Genomic DNA, 14,063 nt, shown 5'->3' with positions numbered 1-14,063 from the left:
GTTGGCACAAGACTCATGTCGCAGTGGAGGTGTTAGCAACATATAGTACAGCTAAAGAGGTATCACTGTGTAACACACTGACAGCGATGGATACACACTGCCACTATCGCTGCTGTCCTAATGTTGGCACAAGACTCATGTCGCAGTGGAGGTGTTAGCAACATATAATACAGCTAAAGAGGTATCACTGTGTAACACACTGACAGCGATGAATACACACTGCCACTATCGCTGCTGTCCTAATGTTGGCACAAGACTCATGTCGCAGTGGAGGTGTTAGCAACATATAATACAGCTAAAGAGGTATCACTGTGTAACACACTGACAGCGGTGGATACACACTGCCACTATCACTGCTGTCCTAATGTTGGTAGAAGACTCATGTCGCAGTGAAGGTGTTAGCAACGTATAATACAGCTAAAGAGGTATCACTGTGTAACACACTAACAGCGGTGGATACACACTGCCACTATTGCTGCTGTCCTAATGTTGGCACAAGACTCATGTCGCAGTGGAGGTGTTAGCAACGTATAATACAGCTAAAGAGGTATCACTGTGTAACACACTGACAGCGGTGGATACACACTGCCACTATCGCTGCTGTCCTAATGTTGGTACAAGACTCATGTCGCAGTGAAGGTGTTAGCAACGTATAATATAGCTAAAGAGGTATCACTGTGTAACACACTAACAGCGGTGGATACACACTGCCACTATCGCTGCTGTCCTAATGTTGGCACAAGACTCATGTCGCAGTGAAGGTGTTAGCAACAAATACAGCTAAAGAGGTATCACTGTATAACACACTGACAGCGGTGGATACACACTGCCACTATCGCTGCTGTCCTAATGTTGGCACAAGACTCATGTCGCAGTGAAGGTGTTAGCAACAAATAATACAGCTAAAGAGGTATCACTGTATAACACACTGACAGCGGTGGATACACACTGCCACTATCGCTGCTGTCCTAATGTTGGCACAAGACTCATGTCGTAGGGAAAGTGTTAAAAAATATTAAGTCATAACCAGCAATGTTTTCTTTACACATTCCTGAATAGACAGTCTGCCACCATCACTTGTGCATGTAACACATATAGTGTAGTGCTCTTGGTTCTGTGCAGTGACATAGCTTGGGTTCATCCTTATCAGTCTGGAATTCATGTTGTTGTTGTACCAGTCATGAACTCCAACATTTTTTTACGTACATTTTTTTGTTGTCAAATATAGTTTATTTTGTGGTAAGCCTTTTTTTTGCATTTTTAGCCTATTAGGGTTTTTGATACCTGAGAAATGGGGATGGATTTCAATCCTCAAAAACGCAGTGTTCTATTATTGTAACATACAATGATGGAAAAAGTCCACAACCCTACTATCCTTCTTTTAAAAAAAGGGGAGAAAAAGGCATGACTTTTTTTTAAGTCTTATTTGCCTATCCTCATGGACCACTGGCCTGTGTAAGGATCAAACAGAGTAAGGGAGAGAGTCGATACAGTAAAACATCTATGGTGCTAATGAAAAGTCCTATGGTCAAAGACAGGATTTGAACATGCATTACCTCTAACTCAGTTAACAAAAATTCCCCCGTCATGAATATCAAACTTTAATTTAAGTCCATTTCTGTAATTACTTCAAAAAAACAGTTCCTAGAGGCGCTAAAAAATGTAAACAATTCAATTCAAATGTATACAAACTTCATTCATTTGACAAAAGGTAAACTAAATCGTAACACTTTTTTGCTTAAAAAGAATTTATTAACATATATTGTGTAAAGATATTTATTGATGGTAGGTGATTTTGAAGAATAGCAGGATTTCGGACATTTGCAATCATTATATATTACAAAAATAGAACACAGTTTGTGCACATTTATGCAATAGTAGTAATAATATACTTTTAAACTGTTTGTTGGATTAAAATATCCACTACTTATTGGTACAAACACGTAACTCAATATAAATTATCACTATGTCAGCTGTCAGAAGAAAACATCATTACAATAATACAGAATAAAAAGAGCAAATAACAATATAAAGTTTATATATTGACGGTCTAGAACCCAATAGAGTACATAGACTACTGCGGTAACATATAATACAGATATTGTATTTCCTTTCAATGTCACTGGCATTTTTCATCCTAGTATGGGGACTGCTCACAGCATTTCCCTGCACTAACAATGTATATCCTTCTTACTAGACAGCAAAAATAGTACTGTTTATCATTCAATGAGGAATTGCAATTATTTCAGGAGTAATATGAACCATTCTGAAATTACACGGAAGACTTAAAAATAAGGATATGAAATTTTTACAAGATGTATTTAATGTATTACTGAGGGTAATAATATTCTTTATATTATGACATAAATAAAATATAAAAAATAAATATAAATAAAACATATATAGACATAAAACATGTCATTCACTTGTCATAATTCATATAAATTACGTACAAACTCATATCTTTACTATCAGCTGTTTTCCATGGGCCTGACATTAACATTACTGAAAATGACAACTTTAAATAGCTATATTCCTGGTAAAGTGGTAGGTAGTTAATTATGTTCAATTATTCTTATTTCCAGGGAAGTTATCGTAAAGGGTTGTGACTTAAATTCTGAAGAATTAACTCAACAAAAAATCAACTTGCGCCACCTTACACGAACAGGAACTGAAAAAGTACAAATTCAAATTACTCCGTCATGGGCAAACTCAACAAATTATATATTTATAAAAAACTATATTGACAGTGGTTATGACTAAAAATTGTTTTAAAATGTGATTCACCGGTTTCAAGAGTAAAATTTCGAGTGTTAAGATATTTTGTGAGTTTGAATGTCTATTCTGTGTTGTAAAACACCCAGGAGCAAAAATTCCGCTGCCACAATTGGTGGAGTTGATCCCTTCACTTTAAGCTTCTTCCACAGAGGTTTGTCGTCAGGATGAGATATGACAATCGTCTGGTCCGGCCACTTGGATGGAACCTTTGGCAAAAACTCTCCACCACAGCTTTCTACTATACCTGGAAAAGAGAAAGGAAACATCTATTACTGAGAAAAATCTATCTAAATAACGTAAAAAAATAGGAGGTCTGCTTCCATAAATACTTCTACACCTAATCTACCATGACTTCTGGTAAAATAAAATAGTAAAATCATAAGGATTTCTTACATATTTATATTTACTGCAAATGCACCAATGTATTATTTCATTTATACAGGATCAGAAACATTAGGAAAATTTTATTTATGCAAATAAAAAATATTCCTTCTGTTATCAGTCTGAAGAAGTACATAGATTTTGTGAAACTGCAATATTATTAAATGATTGTTGAGGATTTAAATGTATTCAATACCTTAAAAAGGTTTAGGGAAGTGTTATAAGTATTTCAGAAGATATTTTGTATTTTCTCTAGGTTCATAAATAACAGAGTTGTGGATTTAAAAAAAGTTTAAACGGGCCATGTTGAAATGTGCATACCAAATTGGTCAATGAACTTAGCAGAGACATTAATAAGATCAATTTTGAGATTGCAACTTGTTTGGGAGTTTTTTGGGACAGATCGTTTCCAAAAGCCACATTTTATATATTATTTATATAATATATTATATATATTATTATTATATATTATATATATATAAACACACATGGCGTTTAGTGTCTTAAACTTCTTTCGTTGATAGTACTTATGACTTCAAATAAAAAATATCATATAAACATAGATAGACAAATGTGTCATTAAGCCGCTAACCAACATTTTGTATTTTTTATAAATAGAACTTTTTATCTCTAGAACATGAAAACTACAGATACCAAACTTTAAACATAAATTATGAATAAGAGGAAAACTAAAAAAAAAAAAATGTGTGTATGCTTTGCTATTAACAAAAGAGTGCCTGTTAAGAATTTTAAATGTCAAATAACACAAAAACCCAGTATTGCTATAGCAAAAATTTACAAGATACCAACTATATTGCAATTTTTTTTGCGATTCCCAACAGTACTTTTTTCAAAGAGCTTAATACCAAAAGAGATCAAAGCTGGTAAATGAGTATAAACATGGTCGTATATCCACAAATGATGAATGAAGTTCTGGATGTCCAGAGGAAGTGACTACATCTGATATAACTGACAAATCCATGGTTTTAACCTTAAAGTGATCGACGAATCAAAGTGCACAAAATAGTTGAGGCCACATGTTTTTTCACAAGGTACATTGTCTTAAATTTGGCATGGATTTTACACGATGGGTACCGTGTTTACTTCCAGAGGAGATAAATACAATTGTGTTGTCGATTCTAAGGCTGTTTTTTACTACTTATCTATCAGAATCCTGATGAGTTTCTACATCAATACAAAATTGAGAATAAAACATGAATACACTACTACATTTCATAGAGAAAAGAACAACAGTGAGCAAACGCTTCAATGATCGCAAAGATGGTGAAATTAGCTGGCAACGGTATTTTGTTGATTACTTTGAAAAATAAAAACAATAACTGTATTATTCTTGTAATTGCACTGGAATCAAGAAAAAACATCCTTATGTAAACAAGAATGATCCTCTTCCATTGAGACAATGCACATGTGTACACTTGTGAAGTTTAAATATCAATAATTGTATCCACTAGTCTACTTACTCTTAATGTCATCTGGGGGAGGTTTAACGCTGGGCGTTGCATAGACTGTATAGCCAGTTAACATTGGCTGCTTCTTTGCTTCATTTATCGTTAATCGAAGATCAAAATTGAATCTCGACTGGGCTTCCACATCCAATAGCAGATGATTCATAGGGTCTACAGACAAAATACAAGATTAACTAAATTCAAATATTGTACATATGGTAACTTTAGAACTATTTTTAAACGTAAAAAGCAAAACCGATTCACTAGTAATCTAGAACAATTGCAATAGCAAACGAGAATGTATTTACAACTGGTAAAATGTAATAAATTGAAAATAGTCAATAATCTTTTTCTAAAAATCAGAACTATAATATGCGGCAACATACTATCTGCAACTGTTACAATTAAATAAGGCAACAAAAACAATCCACTGAATTACATGCATATAACTATATACAATATCTGTACTGCAGAGTGTGGCCTTTCTGATCTGATCTGAAAGTGTCTAAATCGAAGTTCTTTTTTTCTCTCAATTACTTCTGTCCTTCAGTTCCATCCTAATGTCCTCAATACTTCTCTCAAAATTTTGTTTGCAAGACAAATTAACTTCTTAATTGATGGGTGAATCCTTAATGGTTTCTGACGTAATATTACAATGTTTTGTCACTATTTACAGAGTTCTTGGTTGTACTACTGTTATGAATATTGCATTCTTCCTCATAAATAAAATTCGAAAAAAATCAAATCCGAATTTGAGATGTTCAACACAATTACCTTCAAAGCATGTGCAGCGCCACGACTTCTCGATCCACTCGGGGTCGACAATAGGCTTGCCCTGACCAAGCACACACAGGAACTTCACAGTTCTACGCACTTTGTCAGTAACAAGCACAGTGCAGTTGTCAGGAGAGTCAACCACAGTTCCACCTACACACACATGGGAGAGTACACGGATTAGTACTGACTATATAAAATATAAGTTGAAATGGTTTGCAATTTTAACCCTTAATAGGCCATCAATAATTTATGGATTTTTTAGTTACACTGGAAGTGCCTATGAGAAACTTTAAAGTATGCACTGAATTTTGTAGGTTTTACAGAGACGCTTTGTAAATTTTTATAAAAAATCTTGTATGTGATTCACAAAAAGCGCCGGTTTTAAAACGCCTGGTAAAATTTCGTTTATTGTAGGCAACAAAGTTTAACCTTGTTTCTATTTCCGGGAACATTCCAATTGTTGACACACCTGGTATTTCTCTCGTTCTTGGATTGTGAAAACGTTGGAGAAAATTACTTGTGCACAACAAGGGTTAATCGTCAAAATATTTTACAGAGTGGAGAGAATTGTGCGGCTACTATCAGGTGACTTTGAGCTAGTGTAATCAAGCACCTAATGAATCAAAAGTTTGCAGACTCGTAAAAAAGATTTTTGAGGACAGTCAACCTTAAAAGTTCTGGAGGAATTGAACAGAATATTGCGTTGTTTTGTAACAGTGTGGCTATTAGCCCAGCGAAATCAGTACATCACCATTAAGTCTGGCCTTTTTACTTTGAATTATAGAATTTTTTTTGCTTAAATGGTACAAGAGTGAAATTAATCCTTAATTTAAGCATAATCCATTAGTTATTAGAAATCTGAATTGGAAATATTATGTTAGCTATCATAATTCAGAAGATACAGTCAAAACATATGCAAAAGGCATGAACAATTTCCAGGAGTGGGTTAAATAACGCACTACAAGTGTTATGTTATACAGTATACCACTGTTGGCTATGGTATAGTAAGCAATGTGTGTAGAGTACGTAAATCGTTCTTTAGATCAGTTCATTCCTTTGTTTTAGATAGATTTGAATAAAAATTCTATTCTTGCAAACTGTATCACAATACAACTTTGTAAAAATTCGTTCATATTTTTTTCGTTTCACGACCACATTAAAAATTACATAAGTTCAAGGAGCTACAAACCTACTGTGTATGTGCACAGGGGCAGCAAGCATATAAATAAAGAGGGGCAGAAATATGAAAAGGAGAAATCTGTACTTTATGGACTGTTGTATTGCCTAAGCTCTGAAAGACACATTTTTGAAAAAAGTGCAAATTGAAACAAGAGTACAAGATAAAAATAGTCATGAATTTTCAGATTGGTAAACTAATTAATGAAGGATTTGCAAAGTGCTTATGGAAGATAAAATTACGACACAAATAATTGAATTTAAATTTTGCTTACCTAATTTTTTTATGTTGGCTTCATATGTTGCGTTGCTAAATCCGGTAAACAAAACTTGTTCGCCTCTTTTAAACTGATCGCCTAGGGCTCTCACTCTGAAAGTAACAATATTTAGTATAGATTACAACGAAGAACTGTTGAAAGTAACAATATTTAGTATAGATTACAACGAAGAACTGTTAAATATAGAGAAATATTTCAATTTAACACGTTGGCTGCAGCAGACGCCTTATGGCACAGAATCAGAGTAATAGTAGTTGTGTCACTCAGTATAAAGCCGCAGTGAGGGTGTTAAACGAAAAACTATTAACTTAAATTGCTTAAGCCTTCCAGCTTCTGTCATGGTTAAATTATTATGGAATGAATCAATTGACTTTGTTCACTTCTTTTCCCAATTTGCAAGAATATCCAGTAACACAGTTTCCACTAACTGTTTCCGAGCAGCGTGCTAAACTCCACAGCATCCAAATAGAAATAAAATGTTGGTATTGTTTATAGAAATAATAACAACAACAATTTTCTTTCCCCCCCCCTCCCCAGGAAGAGAACCTCAGGAAATTTCTACTACATTTAAACCTATAACGCGTTCTACCCACACTAAACAATACAATAGTCCTAGTTTACCTAAATTAAGCTAACTCAGACCACAATAGCACACTTTCCCATATACAATCTTCTAAAAAGTCATGACTAAGAATGCTGTCATTGTGCAATTGGCAAAGTGAAGAGAACTCCTCATTCTCTAATACAACTCCAAAGGTTAACAGTGTTTGTAACCTGGAGGGTCAGTTCACTGGAAAGCTAGAGGTCTAAAAAGATAGAGTTGCAAATAGAATATTAATAATTCTGTAAATAAACTACAAAGAACAAAACTACTTTAAATTAACAAACTAAAACTCACCGTTGATCGAATGCTAGTTGAGGTTTCGCTTGAAAACACTCTCACTTCTAGAACCCCTTCTAGATTCAACCTTGTCACTTGTTTTTCGAGTCCTTGAAGTACTTCTGGCTTTATCTGGGCTACCATGATCTTTTGCAGACTCGCTTTGCTTTGTTCTCTTGGGGAAACTAGTTCTTGACGGAACTGCAAAGGAAGGGTCATCAGTGTTTGTGGTCTTCTTTGTTTCATCTTCTGAAGTCATATACTCAGAACTGCCAAATGTTCCCTTCCTCTTCTGGACTTTAGATTTACTCTTTCCATGTTTTCCATTCGTAGAAGATTCTGATTCAATGCTGACATCATCATTCTGAGATGTAGTAACAGGCCTACGACTTTGTGAAGTCTCTCCTGAAGAATTTGGCTCATTGCATACAGACGTTCCTTTCCTCGTTGTTCTCCTCGACACAGAATGTTTTGGAGAAATGCTTCGGGATAAATCTGATTGAGCGCTGTCATTACTACTTGAAGATTTGATGGTGCTTCTTTTGGTTCTTTTTCCTGAAGTTGCAAGCTCTAAACTTTCAGATACCAATTTTCTTTTTTGTCTTTTTGACTCAAAAGTTTCCTTTGTAGTGGGAGAATCTGATTTTATAGAATCTTCAACTAAGGATTTGACATAAATTTTTTTCTCTTCTAAAATATTAGATTCGTTATTTTCTCTTTTTCTTCTCCGTTTTCCTTCATTTTCCATGGAAGAATCTGATTCAACATTAGCATCCCGGAATCGAGCAGGTTTTACTCTTGTGCGTTTGAAATTACTGCCCAATCCAATGTCCGTTAGTTCTGGTTCTCCCCTAGTTTTATTAAGTTTGTAACCTAAATTTGTTTTATTATTAATTTCTTTAAAATGAGAAAATGATTTAGAAGATTTCATATTACTCAAGTCTTCTGATTTATCGCTTTCCAGCTTCCTTTGGTTTATTGATTCACTAACATCCTTTAGAGGTACATTTTCATACAAAAGATCCTTTTGTAGTTCTGAATCAGCTAAATTCTTTTTTTTGGATCGGTTACTTTTTCTCGGGATTGGTTCTAGTATCTTATACAATTCTGTATGAGATTCATTGCCGTTTACTTGAGGTTTTGGTTTATTTTCCTTTATTATATTAACACATGTGCTTTTTTCTGATTTCTCTGTTATCAGTTCTACACAGTCGTTATTAAGTATATTTCTTTCAGCGGTGCTTTTATAAGTAACATCCTGATTTATACCATTAGTTTTTGGTACAACAACATTATCTGATTTGCTTTTATTTCGCTTTTTTGATTGATCAGAAAATGTGTCATTTACTGCAATTTTAGCTATCCTTCTTGATTTCTTTAACTGTTTTTCATTTTCATATAGAGGATGTGTACTCTCTTCTTTTGATGTATCACTTTCCACATTCCTTTTGTTCTCCAATACTTTGACTTCCTTTAAGGACAATTGGTCTTTGTGTAGTTCAGAACCAGTTAAATTGCCCTTTTTGGAACGGCTACTTTTTCTGGGGCTAGCTTCTGATAACTTATTAAGATCCTTGTGAGATTGATTATCTTCTAGTTCAGATCTAACTTCATTTTCCTTTACTATACTACCATTTGTCTTTTTTTCTGATTTTTCAACTATTATTTCTACATATTCTTTGTTGAGTAAATTTTCTTCAGCTGAGTTTTTACATGTTACCTCCTGCTTTATACCATTAGTTTTTGCTACAGTAACATCCTTTGTTTTGGTTTTATTTTCTTTTTTGGATCGGTTAGGTACATTTTCATTTGTTGCAATCTGAGCTAATCTTTTTGATTTTTTAATCTGTTTTTCATTTTGATTCAAAGGAGGTAAATCATCAATTTGGGAAGTGCTAGTTTTACTAGATTGTTCTTTCGTAGGAGGTTTTAGATCAATCTTGGGTTCAGATTTAAAAGTTCTTGAACTTTGTTTCTTTTCAAGAGATTCTTGATAAGACTCATTACAATATTTTTCAATTTTCACATATGAGTGCATTAAATTTAGTTTTGTAAAATCATCAGGATTTTCAGCCAGTTCATTGGAATTATTTTTTTCAATAAAGTCTGCTTTACTCAATTCTTTTTTTAATTTTCCTACAACACCTTTTTTTTGCAGCCAGGTTTAGTTTCTTCACTATCTTTCTGGTTTTTAGTAACTTTTTTTAAGACTGCTGAAGATTGTTCATTACAATTGGTTTCTTCTTCTTTCACCTGATGTAAATATTCAGCCATTTTTCTCGCCATCCTCTTTGCTCTAGGTGTTCTATTTACAATCAAAGGCCCATAATCATTTTTATTTCGCTGTGAATTTAAATTGCTTTTATGACTATACTCAGGTGTTTTGTCTGCAACTGCTATCAAATCTTCTGTTGAAGGTTATAAAATTGGGCTTTCGGACAGAACTTCATTACTAGGCTTTCTTTTTGGAGTGTGCAAGTTATTTGTCTTAATAACTTGAGTAGAGTTTACATTATTAAAGGGTTTGAATGGTGTGGATGATGAACATGGTTCATTAAAGAATATGCTTTGATTTAAAGTGTCACATGGTTTGTCATTCAAGAGCTTTTTCTTTGTACTTTCACATGTTAAGATTGTAGAAATATACACATTTTGCCCTACAGTGGAACAAATTTCCATATCGGCCACAGATATACATTTTTCAGTTAACTCCTCTTCTCTCAATTTAGTGGACTTATTCATTTTAACTTTGTTTTCCACATTAGTTCTGTTATTTCTATTCAACCTGGGATTCAGAATCTTTAAATTTGGTTGTGTTTCAGCTTCAAAGCCCACTTCATCTTCTACATTAAGTCTTCCATTTTTATCCAAGCTGGGTTTCTCTAGTCGTACATTGAGTTGTGTTTCAGCTTCAAAGCCCACTTCGTCTTCAACATTAGTTTTTCCATTTCTATCCAAGCTGGGTTTCTCTAATCGTACATTGAGTTGTGTTTCAGCTTCAAAGCCCACTTCATCTTCTACATTAAGTCTTCCATTTTTATCCAAGCTGGGTTTCTCTAGTCGTACATTGAGTTGTGTTTCAGCTTCAAAGCCCACTTCGTCTTCAACATTAGTTTTTCCATTTCTATCCAAGCTGGGTTTTTTCTAACCCCACATTCAGTTGTGTTTCAGCTTCAAAGCCCACATCATCTTCCACATTAGTTCTTCCACTTTTATCCAAGCTGGGTTTCTCTAATCGTACATTGAGTTGTGTTTCAGCTTCAAAGCCCACATCATCTTCCACATTAGTTTTTCCATTTCTATCCAAGCTGGGTTTCTCTAATCGTACATTGAGTTGTGTTTCAGCTTCAAAGCCCACTTCATCTTCTACATTAAGTCTTCCATTTTTATCCAAGCTGGGTTTCTCTAGTCGTACATTGAGTTGTGTTTCAGCTTCAAAGCCCACTTCGTCTTCAACATTAGTTTTTCCATTTCTATCCAAGCTGGGTTTTTCTAGCCCCACATTCAGTTGTGTTTCAGCTTCAAAGCCCGTATCATCTTCCACATTAATTCTTCCATTTTTATCCAAGTTGGGTTTCTCTAGTCGTACATTCAGTTGGGTTTCAGCTTCAAAGCCCACTTCATCTTCCATATTAGTTCTTCCATTTTCTTCCAATATGGATTTCTCTAACAGCAAATTTGGTTGTGTTTCAGCTTCACAAATATCAAATTCGTGTTTAGTTATTTTCTTTTTAAATTCATTACCTGTTAATTTAGTGGATTTATGCATTTCCATTTCATCTTCCATGTCAGTGCTATCATTTTCATTCAAGCTTGGCTTTTCTAACTGCAAATTTGGTTGTGTCTCAGCTTCACAGATATCAATTTTATTTTTAAGATTTCCCTCATTTACCTCTGTTTCAGCAAACAAATTATAAAGATTCAAGTTTAGTTGGGTTTCCTCAGCATCAATACTTTGTTCCTTTTTTACAGCCTTTTTCATAGTGCTCAAATATTCTGCTATTGTTCTTTTTCACATCACAAATGTTCAAATTAACTTGTGTTGCTTCATGAGAAAAATTATCATCTTCATCACTGTTTATGTCACAAAAAATTTCTTTCTTTATTTCAAATTCACTTTTAATGTTATTGAATGTACATTTTAGGTTCGGATCTTCAGAACTTGTCATGGTTGAATTTAGTAGTGGTGCTTTATCTGAATCACCTGCAAAACAACTAGAATCAGTGGATTTTTCAGTCTGAGCCTTTTGATTTCCTTTATTTATATTCAAGATTGGAGGATTAATACTTTTGTCATATGCTAAAATTATTTTGATTTGCAAGTTCAAGTGACCTATTTTCCTGGTAAGTATCACAACCAGATTCTTTATTTTCAACTAATTTAGTATTTATTTGTGTCAGAGCTTCTTCAATATCTTCATTTGAAGAGATACGTTTTGAAGAACAAGTCTCACTTATACTGATTTGATTGTCAGTTCATTTTCAGTCCATCTTGATTTAAATAGTTTTTACTGGTACCACTGTTGTCTTCATTTCTTTGCCATACATTTTGCCGTGTTAACTAAAGAAGTATTTGTGTTTGTTTTAACTGTGGCTTTAATTTTTGTCTGTTCTAGTATATTATGGTTACACTTTTGCTCTTTGTGAGCAACAATGCTTCCAGATCCATTTTCTTGATCTTTATTGTCTGCATTTGGTTGTGTGAGTTCTTTTGTTATGTCTTTTAAGCCATTATTCGAGGCTTTCAGTGATTCCAAACTACTGTTAACTTGTGATAAGACAGCTGAAAGTGCAAGGTCACTTATCTCATCTTCTTCTAAGGCATTTGAAGAGTTTACGTTATCAGTTCCACTTTTGTTCATATCATTTAATTTGTCCTCATTTTTAACATTTTCCTTCCCTGAACTTTCAAATTCTTTATTTTTGTTGTGAAGCTCCCTCTGACATTCAGCTAACTCAGATTCTGCATCAAAAATATCAATATCGCAACTTTTTTCTGCTTTTTGGATTTGCAGTTGACTTAGACCCATTTCTTGGGTTTCCGCCTCAAAAATGGATGTGTCATCTTGATTGTTCTGATCTCTCACTGTTAATTGTGCTTCTGTATTAAATACACACTCAGTATCAATATCCATTAAATTTCTGTCCTCGGGGACTCCAACACTGGATTTACAAACGCCATCAAAGTCATCACCTTGTGTTTCTAGTTCAAAGATATCCTTGCTACTGTTTATTTCCAATTTTGATGTAGAGGAATCTTTGTTTTTATAATGTTTAGCCACAACAGATGGATCAAAAATATCTTCAGTTAAACTTAAATCTGCCATTTTATTACTTTTATCTTTCCGGTTGGATTTGAATTCTTTGACTGTCTGAGATGGTAACACAAAGAATTCATCATCCTCAGTCTCATCCCCTGAAGCATCAATAACCTGATTGTGACTTTCTTCAATATCTTTATTCTTGTGTTCGAGAACAGACGAATCATCTAAGACTGATTCAGAAAATATGTCCACTTTCTTCACCACCAAACATTCTCTAAAACAAAAATAGAATAATAATTTACATAATTAAGTCAATGTCCTACTATAATCCTATTTTAAAATAGTAATTATCATCAGTATACTTACTACTTATTGATTACTATTTTTGTTGAATTACTAGGCAAATCAAATATAAACGGTAATTTTCAAAATTATATTTATTGAATAATACTATACAGAAACTATACCTTCAACATTTTTCAATGTAGTCTCCTGCATTATCTACACACTTCTGCCACCGATTTGGAAGCTTGAATATTCCCTGTTCATAAAAAGATTGAGGGCGAGTTGTTAACCAATCGCGCACGTGCTTTTCGACATCTTCATTGTTTTCAAATCGTTTTCCTCCAAGTGATTCTTTCAGGGGCGCAAACAAAAAATAGTCACAAGGGGACAGGTCTGGACTGTAAGGAAGGTGTTCGAGAGTTTCCCAGCCCATTTCTTCCAATTTATCCCTTGTCAACAATGCAGGTGTGAGGCCTTGCGTTGTCATGGAGAAGGATGACATCTCTAATGGGCACACCTCGTCTTTTGTTCCGGTAACTGGTTTTTGCTGACTGTAGCACCTGGCAGTAGTAAGCCGCATTCACTGTTCATTGATCGTGAAGAAAATCAATGAGTAGAACTCCCTTTGAGTAAAAAAAAATTGTTGCAAGAACTTTTCCGGCTGAGAGACGAGTTTTGGCTTTCACTGGGCAGCCTTCATCCTTCCTTCGCCACTCCTTACTTGCCATTTTCGATTCGGGATTGTAATGGTGGACCCACGTCTCATCACATGTGACGA

At 34.2% G+C, this 14,063-nt stretch overlaps 1 protein-coding gene across 1 annotated transcript; it reads right to left on the bottom strand.

Annotated features, from left to right (window-relative positions):
- Window positions 1-2,021: 2,021 nt before the first annotated feature.
- Window positions 2,022-13,787, bottom strand: LOC124368265. Its single transcript, XM_046825540.1, has 8 exons — window positions 13,654-13,787; window positions 12,367-13,274; window positions 10,978-11,429; window positions 10,522-10,880; window positions 6,854-6,948; window positions 5,400-5,552; window positions 4,641-4,796; window positions 2,022-3,022 (listed from the first exon to the last, which is right to left on the bottom strand). Exons 1-8 carry the CDS (start codon window positions 13,785-13,787, stop codon window positions 2,814-2,816), a joined length of 2,466 nt encoding a protein of 821 aa, XP_046681496.1. The 3' UTR covers window positions 2,022-2,813.
- Between the last annotated feature and the right edge of the window lie 276 nt (window positions 13,788-14,063).

This window comes from Homalodisca vitripennis, chromosome 8 (assembly GCF_021130785.1).
Source record: "Homalodisca vitripennis isolate AUS2020 chromosome 8, UT_GWSS_2.1, whole genome shotgun sequence".
Lineage (NCBI taxonomy): Eukaryota > Metazoa > Arthropoda > Insecta > Hemiptera > Cicadellidae > Homalodisca > Homalodisca vitripennis.
This window is presented reverse-complemented; position numbering and strand designations above follow the sequence as displayed.